General features: G+C 40.5%; 1 protein-coding gene across 1 annotated transcript in view; it reads right to left on the bottom strand.

Moving 5' to 3' along the window:
• Positions 1-20379, bottom strand: part of LOC130854176 (deleted in malignant brain tumors 1 protein-like) — a 197203-nt gene that overhangs the window by 134885 nt on the left and 41939 nt on the right. Inside the window, 1 exon segment of the mRNA XM_057736939.1 lies at positions 19062-19070. Coding sequence (XP_057592922.1) covers positions 19062-19070 — 9 coding nt within the window.

The following is a 20379-nucleotide window of genomic DNA, read 5'->3' on the forward strand; positions in this document are numbered from 1 at the left end:
TCATCCACCGCTGTAACATCCACCAAGGCAGAAGCACCGCCGTACTTGACCTGCATCCTGCCCAGGCCAGCGGGCTTACTCAGTGGTGGGTAACCCTGGTGTTTAAGCCCCTAGGCTTAGTGCCCAGGCCTTTGCAGCCTCCCAGGCTGGCAGCCCCAAAATTTTGCTTTGTGATTGAAAGCAACCATAGCAGTGTACAGCACTTCTGAAGAGCATCAGCCTAAGTTTCCTTTCTGGAAGAGGGCCCGATACCCTCAATGACTAAACTTTTAAGGGACAAAAACAAAATTAAATTTGTGTTTTGATTCCACCATGGACTGTGTTTATTCAGTGTATCAGTTATACAAGCAAATTTCTAAAAGACAAGAATGATTTTGAAAATAAGTTACAAAAGAATAAAATGAATGGCTTCCTATCATAACACAGACTCCCAACTATTCCCCTAAAGGATTCAAGAGTCTCGAAATGGCCCCAGAAAGGATTTTAATTATATTTTCTTTACACAAAAGAAATGTCCTTGACACTTCATGAGTAACATTGTGTGAATGGAACCTTATTTGTATGAAAACTAGGGAAATTGACCATTTAAAGGAATCCACCAGGACCCCACTTGTATACTGAAAAATCATTTGCTAGTGATTTGGGGGTAAATCAGGCTTCTGAAGCATCAGGTTGCTCCAAGGTTTAGCTTACTTTACTTTTCTAGGTTAAACTGTACTTTCCATTTCAGCTGAGAAATGGAAATTCAAGAGGCAAATCAGGAGTCCTTATAACTGGAGAGCAGGAGCACCCAGTCTTAAACCCATCAGAAGGCATGGCTCCTTCACCCAAATTTTCAGGACCCCTCTGCTTCCCTGTTTGGAAACCACCCACCTCCAGTTCCAGGTCCCCTTTAGTCTCAGGTTCCTAGAACTACCAAGGACCTCAGCAAACATCCACGTCCAATTCTTCTCCTGCACCCATTTTACAGATGAGAAAGCACAGCTCCAGAGAAGTCAAACCACATACCCAAATTCAGAGGAGTGGGTCCAAGCCCTCCTGCCTCCCACCAGTCCCCCTGCCTCTGTGAAGGCCCCCCTCGGAAGGGGCTGCTGCAGGCCAGGCAGAGCTGCTTGTTCTCCAAACCATTCGGCTGGGGGACACATGTGATGGGAAGGACAGGCCACACGAGGCCACTCTAGGGAAAAGGGAGGCATCTCACCCAGCTTCTGAGCTGTACAGGGACCACTCAGGTGAGTATTTTCCAGGACACCTGAGCCAACCCTATCTGTGAGAGTCCCCCACAGCCCCCGCCCCACCCCGGAAGCCCCAGGACAAGAGGCGGGTTATCTGAGCGCTCTTTGTGTGGCAGTGACTATGGTAAAGGCTGCACAGGAGTGGGGGCAGCTTTCTGCTCCTGCTGCCAGCACAGGTGGCCCAACTCCCCTCTGTCACCTTGGCTCTGACACCCATGCCATCAGTGACCATGGCCTGTCCTTTCGCACTGTGGGCTCCAATCTTTTCCAACCTCTTCCCGGTCGGTCTCCTTACTTTCTGACCTGCTCTTCTGGAGCCACGGCAACTGATCTCCTAGCCTCCCCTTTGCTTGCTTTCTGGGACTTCATCCTCACCCTCTCACCAGCTGACTTAACGTCTGGGCAGCCCCATCTCAGCATTCAAGGGCGGTTGTGCCACAGAGACAGGCATGGGAACGCCACCCAATGGGTACCTGCCTGTCTCTATCCTGATTACTGTCCTGTTGGCCTGTGCCTGGAACAGGCATCCCTCCCCATGTGGCTCTTTCTCACCCTTCCTAGGCCCATCCCACTCTGTTTTTCTTCACCTCGGGCTATGTCCAGAGGGTTGCTGCCATCTGTCATCCTGAGCTTGGGGACTAACACCCAAAGCTTCTGGGTGTGCATTTAGGGGGCCTCTGTCAGGGCACAGGGCTGGGGCTTGGAGCCACACCATGTTCATTACAGAATACAAGTGTGTAATATCTGGGGATCTTTGAACAAGAAGGGACTCACTAAGCCAACGTATCAGTCCAACAGTCTTCAAGTTAGAATATGTCTTTGAACCACCCCCAATGGTGAAGCTTGATTTTGAAAAACATTCAAAAATGAGGCTCCACTACTATTAGCCAAGCTTTTTTATGGGAAATAAAACAAAAAAGTCATGAGGATAAAATTTGTTAAACACTGTCCAAAATAAGGAAGTGTCCCTTTGTCCTACTATTGCTAGGGCAAGATTCCCTCTGCCTTCCTCTGAGACCTACAGAAATAGGAACAGGATGGAATGGCTCGTGTTAAGGCTGGCTGAGAGGCACTTTTGCCCTAAATAAGCCCATGTGTGCAGGTGTGCAGGCACAAACAGGCAAAGAACAAAATAGAGATTCAGGTGGAAGCCAGATATTAAATTAAACCTGTCATTCTGAATTTTTTTCAAAATTCATTTTGAGTATAGAGATGGGGTATTTTCTCAGGTCTACATGTGATACGAATCTCTCCTCCCACCTAACATATTTCATGGTTCATTTCCTGGTTCTAATTGGGCGACTTCTGGATTGCAGGAACAGTGATATGGCCATACATGAGCCATCACAGTGTCTGTGACTAGAAAGGACGAGCCCCCTTTTTTCTGATCCTGTTCAAAAAAATCGGGGAAGAACTCTGATTGGCCTAATTTAAGTCCAATGCTCACCCTTGAGTCAATGAGCAAAGGCCATTTGCTGGGGTCTCTAAGAACATGGCAGCTCCTTCTCCAGTGGATGAAGCAGTTTCCAGAAGTAAAAGGGAAGCTACCCTGAAAAGAACTGAAGACAAAACATGACCACAGACATCCACGATAAAGTATTTGTAAGTCTGCACATAGGTGTAGTGACCTATGACAACACCACTGCCTGAAGACACATTTACTCATAATAAATACACCAAACAGAAGGTATCAAAATGCCAATAGCTATTATATTAAAATAGTAGATGGTAGAAACTGAGTACCTTTCTATTTTTCTAGAATAAGTTAGAATTAGGTATTAAGTTTAGAAATTTGAGGGTAAGAATAAAATAAGATATTTACAACTGTTATATCTTCTTTGGATTAAGTCCTTTAACATTAGGTAGTGTCCTTTCCTGTCTCTTGTAATAGTCTTCATTTTAAAGTCTATTTTGTGTGATATGAGTATTGCTACCTCAGCTATCTTTTGATTTCCATTTGCATGGATTATCTTTTTACTCCAAGAAGAAGATATAACAATTGTAAATATCTATGCACCCAACATAGAAGCACCCCAATACATAAGGCAAATACAGCCATAAAAAGGGAAATTGATAGTAACACAATAATAGTAGGGGACTTTAACACCCCACTTACACCAATGGACACATCATCCAAACAGAAATTAAAGAAAGAAAGATAAGCTCTAAATGAGACATTAGACCAAATGGATTTAATTGATATTTATAGGACTTTCCATCCAAAAACAACAGAATACACTTTCTTCTCAAGTGCACAAGGAATATTCTCCAGGATAGATCACATCTTCTATTACAAATCAAGCCTCAATAAATTTAAGAAAATGGAAATCATATCAAGTATCTTTTCTGACCATAATGCTATGAGACTAGATATCAATTGCAGGAAAAAAAAGTGTAAAAAATATAAACACATAGAGGCTAAACAACACTCTACTAAATAACCAAGAGATCACTGAAGAAATCAAAGAGGTAAAAAAAATATCTGCAAACAAATGACAATGAAACTATGATGACTCAAATCTTATTGAATGCAGCAAAAGCAGTTCTAAGAGGCAAGTTCATTGCAATACAATCCTACCTCAAGAAACAAGAAAAATCTCAAATAAAAAACCTAACCTTACATCTAAAGCAATTAGAGAAGGAAGACCAAAAAACCCCAAAGTTAGCAGAAGGAAAGAAAGCAAAAAGATCAGATCAGAAATAAATGAAAAAGAAATCAAGGACATAATAAAAAAGATCAATAAAACTGAAAGCTGGTTCCTTCAAAAGATAAACAAAATTGATAAGCCATTAGCCAGACTCACCAAGAAAAAAAGGGGAAGACACAAATCAACAGATTCAGACATGAAAAAGAAGAAATAACAACTGATACGGCAGATATACAAAGGATCATGAGAGACTACTACAAACAATTATCTGCCAATAAAATGGACAACCTGGAAGAAGTGGACAAATTCTTAGAAAAGTACAAGCTTCGAAGACTGAACCAGGAAGAAATAGAAAATAAGAACAGACAAATCACAAGCACTGAAATTGAAACTGTGATTAAATATCTCCCAACAAACAAAAGCCCAGGACCAGATGGCTTTACAGACAAATTCTAACAAACAGTTAGAAGAGCTAACGCCTATCTGTCTCAAAATTTTCTGAAATATAATAGAGGGAGGAACACTGCCAAACACATTCTACAAGGCCACCATCACCCTGATACCAAAACCAGACAAAGATGTCACACAAAAAAGAAAATTACAGGACAAGGTCACTGATGAACATAGATGCAAAAATTAAGAACAAAATACTAGCAAACAGAATCCAATAGCACATTAAAAGGATCATTCACCATGATCATGTGGGATTTATCCCAGGAATGCAAGGATTCTTCAATATATGGAAACCAGTCAATGTGATACACCATATTAACAAATTGACAGATAAAAACCATATGATCATCTCAATAGATGCAGAAAAAGCTTTTGGCAAAATTCAAAATCCATTCATGATAAAAACTCTCCAGAAAGTGGGCATAGAGGGAATCTACCTCAACATAATAAAGGCCATATATGACAAACCCACAGCCAACATCATTCTCAATGGTGAAAAACTGAAGGCATTCCCTCTAAGATCAGGAACAAGACAAGGATAAACATTCTCCCTGCTACTATTCAACATAGTGTTAGAAGTACATGCCGCAGCAATCAGAAAAGAAAAAGAAATGAAAGGAATCCAAATGGGAATAGAAGAAATAAAACTGGCACTGTTTGCAGATGACATGATGCTATGCATAGAAAATTCAAAAGATTTCACCAGAAAACTACTTGAACTAATCATTGAATTTGGTAAAGTTGCAGGATACAAAATTAGTGCGCAGAAATCTCTTCCATTCTTATACACCAACATTGAAAAATCAGAAAGTGAAATTAAGGAAAGACTCCCATTTACCACTGCAACAAAAGGAATGAAATATCTAGGAATAAACCTACCTAAGGAGGCAGAAGACCTGTATGCAGAAAATTATAAGACACTGATGAAAGAAATCACAGATGACACAAACAGATGGAGAGATATTCCATGTTCTTGGATTGGAAGAAACAACATTGTGAAAATGATTATAACACTCAAAACAATCCACAGATTTGATGCAATCCCTATCAAATTACCAATGGCATTTTTCACAGAACTAGAACAAAAAATTATACAATTTCTATGGAAACACGAAAGACCCCACATAGACAAAGCAATCTTGAGAAGAAAAAACGGAGATGGAGGAATCACATTCCATAACTTCAGAATATACTACAAACTTATAGTATTCAAGACAGCATGGTACTGGCACAAAAACACAAATACAGATCAATGGAAAAGGATAGAAAGCCCAGAGATAAAGCCATGTACATATGGTCACCATATCTTCAACAAAGGAGGCAAGAATATACAATGGAGAAAAAACAAACTCTCCAAGTAGTGGTGCTGGGAAAACTGGACAGCTACTTGTAAAAGAATGAATTTAGAACATTCCCTAACACTATACAGAAAAATAAACTCAAAATGGAGCAAAGACCTAAATGTAAGGCCTGACACTTTAAAACTCTTAGAGGAAAACATAGGCAGGACATTCTATGACATAAATGACAGCAAGATCTTTCTTGACCCATCTCCTAGAGCAAAGGAAATAAAAACAAAAATAAGCAAATAGTACATAATGAAACTTAAATGCTTTTTCACAGCAAAGGAAATCATAAATATGACAAAAAGACAAGCCTTGGAGTGGGAGAAAATATTTGCCAATGAAGCAACTGACAAAAGAGTAATCTCCAAAATACATAAGCAGCTCACGCAGCTCAATATCAAAAAAACAAGCAACCCCATCCAAAAATGGGTGGAAGACCTAACCAGACATTTCTTCAAAGAAGACATGCAGATGGCCAACAAACACATGAAAAGAAGCTCAACATCATTAATCATTAGAGAAAATGAAATCAAAACTACAATGAGTTATCACCTCACACCACTTAGATTGGCCATGATCAAAAAATCTAGGAAGAATAAATGCTGGAGAGGCTGTGGAGAAAAGGGAACCCTCTTGCACTGTTGGTACGAATGTGCATTGGTACAGCCACTATGGAAAACAGCATGGAGATTCCTTATAAAACTAAAAATGGAATGACCATATGACCCAGCAATCTCACTACTGGGCATATATCCAGAGAAAACCATAATTCAAAACATACATGTACCACAATATTCATTGCAGCACTATTGACAATAGCCAGGACATGAAAGCAACCTAAATGTCCATCAACAGATGAATGGATAAAGAAGATGTGGCACATACATGTGACAGATTATTACTCAGCCATAAAAAGGAATGAAATTGAATTATTGTAGTCAGGTGGATGCACCTAGAGTCTGTCATACAGAGTGAGATAAGCCAGAAAGATAAAAAACGAACATTGTATGCTAACTCACATATATGGAATCTAATAAAGTGGTATTTATGAACTCAGTGGTAGAGGAAGAATAAATATGCAGAAGTAGAGAAGAGACTTGAGGACATGGGGAGGTGGGGAAGGAGAAGCTGGAGCAAACTGAAAGAGTAGTATTGACATTTATATATTAGCAAATGTAAAATAGATAGCTAGTAGGAAGCAACTGCCTAACACAGGCAGACCAACTCGATCGTTGCTGATAACCTAGAGGGGTGGGATGTGGATGGTGGGAAGGATGTTAAGGAGGAAGGCTCAAGAGGGAGGGGTTATGGGGACATATGTATAAATACAGCTGATTTGCTTTGTTGTACACTGGAAACTGCCACAACAGTATAAAGCTATTATACTCCAATAAAGATCGAAAAAATAAATAACAAAAAACAAACAAAAAAGAATAAATTAAGAAATGCAGAATTTATAGCTTCCACATCAGCAAAGGAGGGAAAAGGAACATGAAAAATTTCATCAGTGTAATTGAAGGCAGGACTGGAAAAAAAATGCAAACAAAAAGGATGGTCAGCACAACTCATAAAAGAAGATATTTAAAATAAGTTTAAATATAATAGAAATCACAATAAATGTAAATAGATCATGGTCACTATTGAAAAGAAATAGACTACCCATTCATATTTTTTTAAACCAAGCTATATCCTATCTACAAAAGTCCTGCCTAAAACATACTGTATAAGTACTAAACCACAGTTTACATAGTGATATTACTTTATAATAAAATGACTTAACTTATACTAAAATCATTCATATAGTTAAAGAAGAATGCGCCATGGTAATAAAATAAACATTCCACCAAAATTGGATTGCATCTACAAAGATAATCTGGAAACATTAAACAAAAACTGATCCAATTACAAGGAGAAAGTAATAAAACCATAATAATAGTGGGGGAATCTCAGCAGGATTTTCTCACTCACAGATAAAGCAGATATAACATTGTTAAGAATACAGAAGAGTTGTGGAAAAAAAAAGTGGGGGGAGCCATTAGTCATCAAGCCCTGATTAAAGTCCAACCACTAATGCAATTCACAATTTAGGGTAAATCATAAAAGGCTGAAGTTTTCATGCTGTGATTCTCAGTGTCCTTTCTTTTATCAGCCAGAAAATAATTTATTAGTGAATAGTGTGACTGAAAAGCGGTGGTTATTGAAAAATGATTATTTAATCATTAACCTAATATAAGACACATTTATAAAACTTGACAAAGGGTAACAATTTCACAAAACACAAGAGCAAGGTGGTCCTTGTCTCTTAATCCTTTCATCACTTTGAAAAACATGGCATCAAGCTGAAAGAACAAGAAGACTACTGATATCTCCTCTTGGTCTCTGCCAGAAGACCTGCTACCTATTGACCGATGGCCTTCTCACCATTCAGGAACCTGTTCTAGGGCAGTGGTTCCCATCTAGGATTTTGGCAGGAATTTGGAGAATAAAAGAGTAAAAACGACACTAAAGGTTAGAGCAGAATTTCCGTGCCGTATATACAAGCATCACAGCTAATGTGATACTCACTTGGCTCCTCTTTACCACCACATTTCTGTTTGATCAGGAATGTTTGTTGCCCTGACTATGTTCTCTTATATAGTCACATCCTCATCTGTCTCTGACTCAATTTCATGCTAAGACTCAGAACTCTCCTGGGAAAGAGCCTTTTCAATTCAAATGCCCTGCTTAGTTCAAAGAGCCTGTGATCACACCACCTAAAAAAACAGATGTTTTATTATTTTAAAAAATACCTTTTAAGTGTTTATCTGACTCTTATCCAAGAGTTCCTAACCCGTTGAAGTTCCACTCAAGAGCCACAGTTCTAGGTTCTCATTATCCTGACATCCTAGAATTTTTCCTTTATAACATTTTGCTTTCATTTAAGTCAGTCCCAGGAAGGGAAAAAAAATGAATAGTTACCGTGCATGATGCACTCAGTAAGATGGAGAGAGAGCCAGCTCCGTGCCAGCCCTGGGCCAGATGTTGAGCTTCAAAATGATACTACAAGGTCCTTGCCCTTAAAGACCTTCTGATAAAATGGGGGAGAATTATAAAGCAGATAGTAACAATACAGTGTGAGAAGGTAACCCAGGAGGCTCTGTGGGTACCAAGGGGAGGCCTCTTGCTGGAGGGGTTGGCACAGAGCAAGAGCATTAGTCACCAAGGTGAGGCTAGAGCCAAGTCATGGAAAAAAACTAGGTAGTAAGGAGGCAGGAGGGTGCGAGTGGGGAAGGGCTTTCGGAACAAGAGGATTAGTGTGTACAAGGCCATGAACACTAGAGAAAGCACAGGCACACAGGGAGAATTACCAGGGAAGCATAGAGTGGGAGGAGGCACGTGATGAGAGGTGGGAGGCTAAACAGGGAGACAGGGTGCATTCGTGGCTGTAGAAGGAGGCTTGGCTTCATCTCTAAAGCAATTTCTCATGGATCTAGAGGCCTGATATACCCACCTCTTTGCTTTCTCTTCTTTGGGTTTGAAACCATTTTTTAGTCTTTTGACCTGTTTCCAGCTGCTATCAGATATATCTAGAAGCCTTCAATGCCCAATGTCTAAACGACAGACTTCCAAGTCTGACATCCAAGGCCCTCTACCACCTCCACCCAATCTACCTGCCTTTGCAGGCACTTTCTCCTCCCAGTCAACCATGTCCTAGTAACAGAACTTACCCTTCTTCAACTCTTCTCATTTGCTTACAACAGCCAGCTCTCCTTCTGCAAACTTATCCTCCAGGACCCACCTCAAGCTGCCACCTTTGGTGGAGCCTGAGAATATGTCAGCCCGCTAATCTGACACTTCATATACGCCATCCAGCACTGTCAAATTTCTTATAAGTTTCTTTCTCATTTCCTGAACTAAACTGTGAATTCCTGTAGGCAGAGCATGTGCTCCTAAAGATACATTATATGTTTCAGGAAGTGGATTGAGTTAACTTGGGTCAGAACTTGAGTTTTGAGCCGTCGTTGTTAAAAGGAAGATTCAAGGTTAGGGAATGTTGAAACCTAGCACCAGAGACATCTTGATTTGACAGAGTGCAGGAGAACAGACAAGGACCCATGTTCTCACCATGGGATTCAGACTATTTCACGATGGTTCCTGCACTGCCAAGGTTATCTCCTGACCACCAGTCATATCAGCAAACACTGACATCCATAAAGGTCTGAATTACTAAACAGCAAGATATGGAGGATATTTCATTGTGAAAGTGGCAATGTAAATCTATGGGGGTAGTTTCCCCTTCTACTGTATAAACTTTGGCATTGTTTGACTCTATTGCACACACATAAGATACTGTCATAATAAAAACAGCTCTTAAATGTTTTTATTTTAGTGCAAAATGACCAAGAAGCTTATAAACAATAACAGTATAGTTGGATGTTGTGTTCCTGGTCAAAAAATCAACAACAAATTACTCATGGATTTAGCAGATGCTAGTAAGGAAAAGTTGATCGTAATAACCAGGACGGGGAATTCCCTGGCAGTCCAGTGGTTAGGACTCAGCACTTCCACTGAAGGGGCACAGGTATTTTTATTTTCTATTTTATTTTATTTTTGTTTTTTAATTTTTTAAGCTCTTTATTGGAATATAACTGCTTTACGCTGTTGTGCCAGTTTTTGCTGTACAACAAAGTGAATCAGCTGTATTTATACATGTGTCCTAATATCCCCTCCCCCTCGGGACTCCTTCCCACCATCCCTATCCCAGCCCTCTAAGTCATCACCCATCCTTGGGTTGATCTCCTTGTGTTATGCAGCAGCTTCCCACTAGCTATCTATTTTACATTTGATTCCTGCTGGGGAAACTAGGATTCCATGCCCTGCAGGGCAGCCAACAAATAAAAAATAAAATGAAATCTTAAAGCTTTCCTTAAAGTATGGGGGAGTTCCCTGATGGCCTAGTGGTTAGGATTCCAGGCTTTCACTGCCAGGGCCAGGGTTCAGTCCTCGGCCCAGAAAATGCGATCCCATAAGCTAAGCAGCACAACCAAAAAAACAAACAAGCAAACAAACAAGCAAACAAACAAACAAAAACTCATGAAGGGAGCATTTTAATTAGCATTAGCTGTGTCAGCCTTGCTAGAATTTGTAAGGACTTTGAAAAAGGTGTAGTGGATGTCTAAATGCTCGATATGAATCTCTGATTTTTCTCTCAATACTTTTTCTATAGCAAACAGAGAAGTCAGCATCATCCTGTGGATCTGAAGTCCTTCAGACAGACCCATAGAAGCACTTCTGCTGCTTGGTGGCAGAGTTTCTGCTCAGAACAGCAGTTTGAGAATTTGGAATCATCATTTATTCCACAAATATGTATTGCATCTACTCTGAGCCAGGCCCTGTACCGTGAGCAAAGAACACAGGAGCCCTGGCTTCCTGGGGCTTTCAGACTAGAGCAGGAACCATAGACAAGCCAACGTGTAGGTAGAGAGGGGCTAAAACAATGTTCTCCCCTTTATGCCCTCTTATTTTATTTGGGTCATCCAAATAATTTATATGGATGCATTAAACGACTACCATAGAAATTCAGTGTAGTAATCATTTCTTGACCTCCCTCCACATTTCCATAAGGGGTTTACTGGGCTGGCTTGCTTGAGCTTATCCACAGAAATACTATATTTTTTTTTTTTTTGGTTGTGTTTCAGTCTTCGTTGCTGCACCAGGGCATTCTCTAGTTGCAGCAATGGGGGTCTTCGTTTTCCAGACCAGGGATCAAACCCATATTCCCTGCACTAGCAGACAGATTCTTAACCACTGGGAAACCAAGGAAGTCCCAGAAATATGTCTCACTTGAGTTAAAAGTCAAAAAGGCAATTCTTATTAGTATGAGTGTTCTAATCTGAACATCCAGACCTTTCCCCAGGAAAGACAGCCGAGGAGGCTCCCCTCCACTAAGGACCCAGATTCTGACCTTAGCAGAATCTGTGATTCAAGGAGGAAGACTGGGGTCAGCCCAGTGGACACTCAGCTTCAAAAGAGTCAAGGGCTGGTGAAAAATAATAACTACAAAAGAAGTTTTGAAGCCCGCCGAACTGCAAGCATGGTGCAATGTATTTGCTCCATAATCCTTTTATGATTCATTTCTTTTGAACCAGCGGTTCCCAAACCTGGTCCCACAGACCTATGGGCTTGAGAGTCCCATGAACTTTTTTTTTTTTTTTTTTTTTTTTTTTTTTTTTTATTTTTTTTTGGGGGGGATACACCAGGTTCAATCAACTGTTTTTATACACATATCCCCGTATTCCCTCCCTTCCTTGACGCCCCCCCTCGAGTCCCCCCCACCCTCCCTGCCCCAGTCCTCTAAGGCATCGTCCATCCTCGAGTTGGACTCCCTTTGTTATACAACAACTTCCCTCTGACTATTTTACAGTTGGTAGTATATATATGTCTGTGCTACTCTCTCACTTCTTCTCAGTTTCCCCTTCACCCCCCTGCCCCCTCCCATACCTCGAGTTCTCCAGTCCATTCTCTGTATCTGCTTCCTTGTTCTTGTCACTGAGTTCATCAGTACCATTTTTAGATTCCGTATATGTGAGTTAGCATACAATATTTGTCCTTCTCTTTCTGACTTACTTCACTCTGTATGACAGATTGTAGTTCTATCCACCTCATTACATATAGCTCCATCTCATCCCTTTTTATAGCTGAGTAATATTCCATTGTATATATATGCCACATCTTCTGTATCCATTCATTTGTTGATGGGCATTTCGGTTGCTTCCATGTCCTGGCTATTGTAAATAGTGCTGCAATAAACATGATGGTACAAGTTTCTTTTGGGATTATGGTTTTCTTTGGGTATATGCCCAGGAGTGGGATTACTGGATCATATGGTAGTTCTATTTGTAGTTTTTTAAGGAACCTCCAAATTGTTTTCCATAGTGGCTGTACCAACTTACAGTCCCACCAACAGTGCAGGAGAGTTCCCTTTTCTCCACACCCTCTCTAACATTTGTTGTTTCCAGACTTTGTGATGATGGCCATTCTGATTGGTGTGAGGTGATACCTCATTGTGGCTTTGACTTGCATTTCTCTGATGATTAGTGATGTTGAGCATCTTTTCATGTGTTTGTTGGCCATCTGTATGTCTTCTTTGGAGAAATGTCTATTTAGGTCTTCTGCCCATTTGTGGATTGGGTTATTTGTTTTTTTGGTATGAAGCTGCATGAGCTGCTTGTATATTTTGGAGGTTAATCCTTTGTCCGTTGTTTCATAGGCAATTATTTTTTCCCATTCTGAGGGCTGCCTTCTAGTCTTGTTTATGGTTTCTTTTGCTGTGTAAAAGCTTTTAAGTTTCATGAGGTCCCATTCGTTTATTCTTGATTTTATTTCCATGATTCTAGGAGGTGGGTCAAAAAGGATCTTGCTTTGATGGATGTCATAGAGTGTTCTGCCTATGTTTTCCTCTAGGAGTTTGATAGTGTCTGGCCTTACATGTAGGTCTTGAATCCATTTGGAGTTTATTTTTGTGTATGGTGTTAGGAAGTGTTCTAATTTCATTCTTTTACATGTTGCTGTCCAATTTTCCCAGCACCACTTATTGAAGAGGCTGTCTTTTTTCCATTGTATATTCTTGCCTCCTTTGTCAAAGATAAGGTGCCCATATGTGTTTGGGCTTACTTCTGAGTTCTCTATTCTATTCCATTGATCATCCTTTCTATTTTTGTGCCAGTACCATACTGTCTTGATCACTATGGCCTTGTAGTATTGTTTGAAGTCAGGAAGCCTGATTCCACCAACTCCATTTTTCCTTCTCAAGATTGCTTTGGCTATTCGGGGTCTTTTGCAACTCCATACAAATCGTAAGATTTCTTGCTCTAGTTCTGTGAAAAATGCCATTGGTAATTTGATCGGGATTGCATTGAATCTGTAAATTGCTTTGGGTAGTACAGTCATTTTCACGATGTTGATTCTTCCAATCCAGGAACATTGTATGTCCCTCCATCTGTTTGTGTCATCTTTGATTTCTTTCATCAATGTCTTAAAGTTTTCTGCAAAGAGATCTTTTGCCTCCTTAGGCAGGTTTATTCCTAGGTATTTTATTCTTTTGGTTGCAATGGTGAATGGGAGAGTTTCCTTCATTTCTCTTTCTGCTGTTTCATTGTTAGTGTATAGGAATGCAAGAGATTTCTGTGCATTAATTTTGTATCCTGCTACTTTACTAAAGTCATCAATGAGTGCTAGCAGTTTTCTAGTAGAGTCTTTAGGGCTTTCTATATATAATATCATGTCATCTGCAAAGAGTGACAATTTTACTTCTTCTTTTCCAATTTGGATTCCTTTGATTTCTTTTTCTTCTCTGATTGCTGTGGCTAACACTTCCAAAACTATGTTGAATAACAGTGGTGAGAGTGGACACCCTTGTCTTGTTCCTGTTCTTAGAGGGAATTCTTCCAGTTTTTCTCCATTGAGAACAATGTTGGCTTTTGGTTTGTCATATATGGCTTTTATTATGTTGAGCTAATTTCCTTCTATGCCCACTTTCCAGAGAGTTTTTATCATAAATGGATGTTGAACTTTGTCAAAAGCTTTTTCTGCATCTATTGAGATGATCATATGGTTTTTATCCTTCAATTTGTTGATATGATGTATTACGTTGATTGATTTGCGTATATTGAAGAATCCTTGCATCCCAGGGATAAACCCCACTTGATCATGGTGTATGATTTTTTTAATGTGCTGTTGCAGTCTGTTAGCTAGTACTTTGTTGAGGATTTTTGCATCTATATTCATCAGTGATATTGGTCTCTAGTTTTCTTTTTTTGTGACATCTTTGCCTGGTTTTGGTATCAGGGTGATGGTAGCCTCGTAGAATGAGTTTGGGAGTGCTCCGCCTTCTGCAATATTTTGGAAGAGTTTGAGAAGGATAGGTGTTAACTCTTCTCGAAATGTTTGATAGAATTCGCCTGTGAATCCATCTGGTCCTGGGCTTTTGTGTGTTGGGAGATTTTTAATCACTGCCTCAATTTCTGTACTTGTGATTGGTCTGTTCATGGTTTCTATTTCTTCCTGGTTCAGTCTTGGAAGATTGTATTTTTCTAAGAATGTATCCATTTCTTCCAGGTTATCCAATTGATTGGCATATAGTTGCTTGTAGTAGTCTCTCATGATGTTTTGTATTTCTGAGGTGTCCGTTGTGACTTCTCCTTTTTCATTTCTAATTCTGTTGATTTGCATCTTCTCCCTTTTTTTCTTGATGAGGCTGGCTAATGGTTTATCAATTTTGTTAATCTTCTCAAAGAACCAGCTTTTAGTTTTATTTATTTTTCTTATGGTTTCTTTCCTTTCTTTTTCATTTATTTCTGCTCTGATCTTTATGATTTCTTTCCTTCTGCTCACTTTGGGGTTTCTTTGTTCTTCTTTCTCTAGTTGTTTTAGGTGTAAGGTTAGGTTGTTTATTCGATCATTTTCTTGTTTCTTAAGGTAGGACTGTATTGCTATAAACTTCCCTCTTAGAACTGCTTTTGCTGCGTCCCATAGGTTTTGGGTTGTTGTGTTTTCATTGTCATTTGTTTCTAGATATTTTTTGATTTCCTCTTTGATTTCTGTAGTGATTCCTTGGTTGTTTAAGAGTGAATTGTTTAGCCTCCATGTGTTTGTATTTTTTACAGTTTTTTTCCTGTAATTGATATCTAGTCTCATGGCGTTGTGGTCTGAGAAGATGCTTGATATGATTTCAATTTTCTTGAATTTGCTGAGGTTTGATTTGTGACCCAAGATGTGATCTATCCTGGAAAATGTTCCGTGTGCACTTGAGAAGAAAGTGTAGTCTGTCGTTTTTGGATGGAATGTCCTATAAATATCAATTAAGTTGAGATGGTCTAATGTGTCATTTAAAGCTTGTGTGTCTTTATTTATTTTCTGTTTGGATGATCTGTCCATTGATGTAAGTGGGGTGTTCAAGTCTCCCACTATTATTGTGTTACTGTCGATGTCCCCTTTTATAGCTGTTAGCATTTGCCTTATATATTGAGGTGCTCCTATATTGGGGGCATAGATATTTACCATTGTGATATGTTCTTCTTGGATTGATCCCTTGATCATTATGTAGTGCCCTTCCTTGTCTCTTTTAATAGTCTTTACTTTCAAGTCTAATTTGTCTGATATGAGTATTGCTACTCCAGCTTTCTTTTGACTTCCATTTGCATGGAATATCTTTTTCCATCCCTTCACTTTCAGTCTATATGTATCCCTTGGTCTGAAGTGGGTTTCTTGTAGGCAGCATATAGAAGGGTCTTGTGTTTGTATCCATTCAGCCAGTGTGTGTCTTTTGGTTGGAGCATTTAATCCATTTACATTTAAAGTGATTATTGACATGTGTGTTCCAATTACCATTTTCTTTATTGTTTTGGGTTTGTATTTGTAGGTGTTTTCCTTTTCTTGTGTTTCCTACTTAGAGAAGTTCCTTTAGCACTTGTTGTAAGGCTGGTTTGGTGGTGCTGAATTCTCTTAACTTTTGCTTGTCTGGAAAGCTTTTGATTTCTCCCTCAAATCTGAATGAGATTCTTGCTGGGTAGAGTATTCTTGGCAGTAGGTTTCTCTCTTTCAGGACTTTCAGTATATCCTGCCATTCCCTTCTGGCCTGCAGAATTTCTGTAGAAAGGTCAGCTGTTATCCTGATGGGTTTTCCCTTATATGTTGTTTGTTGCTTTTCTCTTGCTGCTTTTAATATTTTTTCTTTGTGTTTAATTGTCATTAGTTTGATTAATATGTGTCTTGGTGTATTTCTCCTTGGGTTTATTCTGTATGGGACTCTCTGTGCTTCTTGGACTTGGTTCATTATTTCCTTTCCCATGTTGGGGAAGTTTTCCACTATAACCTCTTCAAATATTTTCTCAGACCCTTTTTTGTTTTCTTCTTCTTCTGGGATGCCTATAATTCGAATGTTGGTACGTTTAAGGTTATCACTGAGGTCTCTGAGGCTGTCTTCTAGTCTTTTTATTTTTTTTTCTTTTTCCTGCTCTGTGGCAGTTATTTCCCCCATTCTATCTTCCAACTCACTTATTTGTTCTTCTGCCTCAGTCATTCTGCTGGTTATAGCATCTAGAGTATTTTTAATTTCAGTTATTTTGTTATCCATGGCTGTTTGTTTTTCTGAGTTCTTATGAACTCTTTCTTGTACTTTCTCTATTTTGTTATTAAGATTTTGTATCATTTTTACTATCATTACTCTAAATTCTTTTTCAGGCATTTTTCCTATTTCCTCCTCATTTATTTGGTCTTGTGGGTTTTTTTCCTGCTCCTTTGCCTGCATGGTGTTTCTTTGTTTCCTCATGGTTGTCCAAGCTTTTGGGGTTGCTTGTCCTGGTGATAGAGGTGTTTATAGAAGACTGTCCAAGCCTCAGACTAATGTCCAAGTATTGGATTAAACGAATATTAAGTCTAGGAAACACATACATGTATAAGACACACAATTATTGAATCCATTCGGACATAAGGCTCTAGAAAGACCTGACAGAACCCCAGTGTGCTATCAGATATTCAAAGAGAAACCCAGCAGAAATTGACAACTGAAACAGAACAAATCAGAGACAAAAGCAAAAGCAAACAAACAACAAATAACACCCTACACATACAAACATCAATCCAGGAAGATTTTGTAAGCTAGGATCAAATATAGAACTGAGCTGGAGTACCACCAGAGAGAATGGAGATTCTCAGAATGTAGTTAGACAACTGTACTAAGAACTAAGATAAAGACAAAAGCCTAATATTAATACCAAGGCAGTGTGTCATCTGGAGAATAGAGCAAGGAGTCTGAGCAGACCGATAGTGTTGCTTATAAGTATGTTAAGATAAACTTAAAATGGCTGGAAGAAAGGGGAACAGAAGAGCGTAATGTGGTTGGAAATATGCAAAGAAAAAGAAAGGAATAGAAGTGTATAAAAGATAGGGATGAAAGGAAAGTATGAGAGATATTTTGTCCGTACTACCAAAAACTTAGCTAGATATAGAAGTATATAAAAAGGCAAAAAAAAAAAAAAAAAAAAAGAATAAAAAATATCATTAAAAAATTATGTTATAAAACTTGTAGATCCCTTAGGGCTAAGATCGTATTTAATAAATCAAAAAAAAAAGAGAGAGAGAGAGAAAGAAAAAAAAAAAATCCAGAACTGATCCCAGAATGGACCAGTTCAATAGGTATTGATACTACTATTTCTGTTTCCTTAGCGTCTCAGCTGTAAGTGTCCTTCTCCTTGCCTTGGGTTTTTTTTTTTTTTTTTTGCATTATTCTGTGACCAGCAGAGGTTCCTTTATTGTTCGTCTGTAAGCCTCGGTGTGTGGGGAGGGAGAGGGTACAGCAGTGGCTCCTTCTCCTGGGAGTGAGTGAGCAGTGGCGCACTGTTGTTTCAGTCAGGCTTGGAGGTGCCTGTTGCAGAGGGCACTGGTGGCTCAGGCGTACACAGAAAGTCTTAGAGTTGGGCCTCTCTCGGGGTTTTTTCTTTTTGATGCTGGTTTTTTTTTTCTCTCGGCAGCCTCCCTGCTGCTGGCGTTGCAAGGAGTTTTAATCTAGCCCCGCCCGAGTGCCTGAGGGTGCTTGTTATCCCTGAGGGCCTTAGGTGGCCCGCAGGGCGTCTCTCCACTGCCTGTTGCAGAGGCGCCGAAAGAGAGGGAGAGGCTACGCGCGTGGCTCCTCCCCCCCGCCCGGGAGCCTGCAGCCTGCAGCCGCCATCATGGCCGGGCAGCTCTCAGGGACGGGCACTCCTCTCCGCGGACCTCCTCCCTCCTGTCCTCTCGGTCCGTCACCCTACCGGCAACAATATTTCTCCCCCTGAACCAGCTCTCCGGTTCCCACGCTCCCGCTTCTGGACCCTCCGTTCAGCCGCGGATCGGCGTCTCGGTCCGGGAACGCTGAGCTGCGCTGCGGACCCTCCGTATGTTTCTCACTCCCTCCCGTCTGCCACAGCTCCGCCGCTTCACCCTCTTTGAGCCCTCGTAGATGCCTCCCTACCGGCTATGTCGGGCTCCCGCAGCCCTTTCTGGTGTCCGAGGCCGTCTGCTGGTGTTCAGCTGGTTCTCTGTGGGAATGACTGCGTCCTTCCGTGCATTCCCAATGCATCTGTGGAGAGGGATGCACTCCACGTCTCTCTACTTCGCCGCCATCTTTTCTCTCCCCCATGAACTTTTAAAGGACAGAGGTGTGTGCATCTTCCTAGGTATAGAGTCCATGGCTTTCATCCAATTCTCAGAAGAGTCTGAGCTTTAGAGATTGATGTTCTCATCTAACCAACCATTATGAGCAGAGGCCCAAAGTACAGGAAACAGAGCAGTGAATTCAAGTTCTGCACTCAAGGTCGCTCAAAGGAGGGCACCCAAACCGCTCTGGACGACCAGACAACAATGACAGCGAGAAGCTTTACTAGGTTCCTTGCACTGTGCTGTAGTATTTCCTTTATCCTCCCAGAGCTTATGAGACAGGTACCAATGTTATCACACACCCTTTTACAGATGAGGAAACTGAGGCTTGGGAAAGTTAAGTGTGTAGCCTGTTATCACAAATAATAAGTGACAGTGCTTGGATTCAACCCCAGGTCTAAAGGCTTTCCAGGCTGCCTGCTTAACCACTACCTGGTACTTGCTCTTCTCATAGTCAGAAGCACTTGCCATCCCCATGGGAACCCAAGAGCACTATGATTACAAAGAGCCTCTAGCTGTCCCCTTGGCCATTAAAATCAAGTCCAAAGCCTGGTACAAGAATGCCTCAAAGGTGTCTCCAGCAAAATCTGTTAGAAAAAGAAAAGGAATCCAGACAGGTTCCTGAGATGTCACAACGCTCGGAGCTCTGACTTTGGCGCCCACACACATCAAAGAGCCACCGTGCATCTTAGTTACAGGTAAACAGGTGCTCATCACAGGCTCCGCGGACTCTTCTCAGGTCTTGCCACTTAGTTATGGTCTGCTCAAGGGTTAGAACCCCAAATCCCCACCCCTGTCAAGATCTAAAGCTTATACTTCAACTCATTCAGCCCTAACCTAACCCAGCACCTATCACTTACAAGTCAATAGGCGCCAGGCAGCTGTGGGCAGGAATGAGGTCACAAAGGTCAATAAGACATTTCCCATCTCCCTCCTGGCAAAACTAAGGATGCAGGACACATGGTATGCAATCAACACAGCCCTAAAATTAGGCACAGATCTATGGGGTCAGACGGAAGGATGACGGCCACGATGAAGATTACCACTGTCCCCTCCATTTAACGAGGACCAACATGGGGCTGGCATGTCACACATGGTGTCTCAAAACACCACAATTCTAGGAGGTGAGTTTTATTGGCCCATTTTCGAGCTGCAGTACAGCGGACACAATTGCCCAGTGGCACGACGGTAATAACTAAGTGGCTGAGTGGGGGCTTGAATGTGGTTCTGTTTGCCTCCAGAACCCTGCCTACTTCCAACCATCTCATCCTGCAAACTTTTCCCTGTAATGGGAATACACTCCGCTTTATCTGTTTTATGTACTTGGTCTTCCAAGGAGCATATTCAAAGTAGTAATTTTTATTTTTATTTTTTTAATTTATTTTATTTTAGTTTTTAAACTCTTTATTGGAATATAATTGCTTTACACTGTTGTGCCAGTTTCTGCTGTATGAGAAAGTGAATCAGCTGTATTTATATATATATATCCCCATATCCCTTCCCTCCGACGACTCCCTCCCACCTTCC

This window comes from Hippopotamus amphibius, chromosome 5 (assembly GCF_030028045.1).
Source record: "Hippopotamus amphibius kiboko isolate mHipAmp2 chromosome 5, mHipAmp2.hap2, whole genome shotgun sequence".
Lineage (NCBI taxonomy): Eukaryota > Metazoa > Chordata > Mammalia > Artiodactyla > Hippopotamidae > Hippopotamus > Hippopotamus amphibius.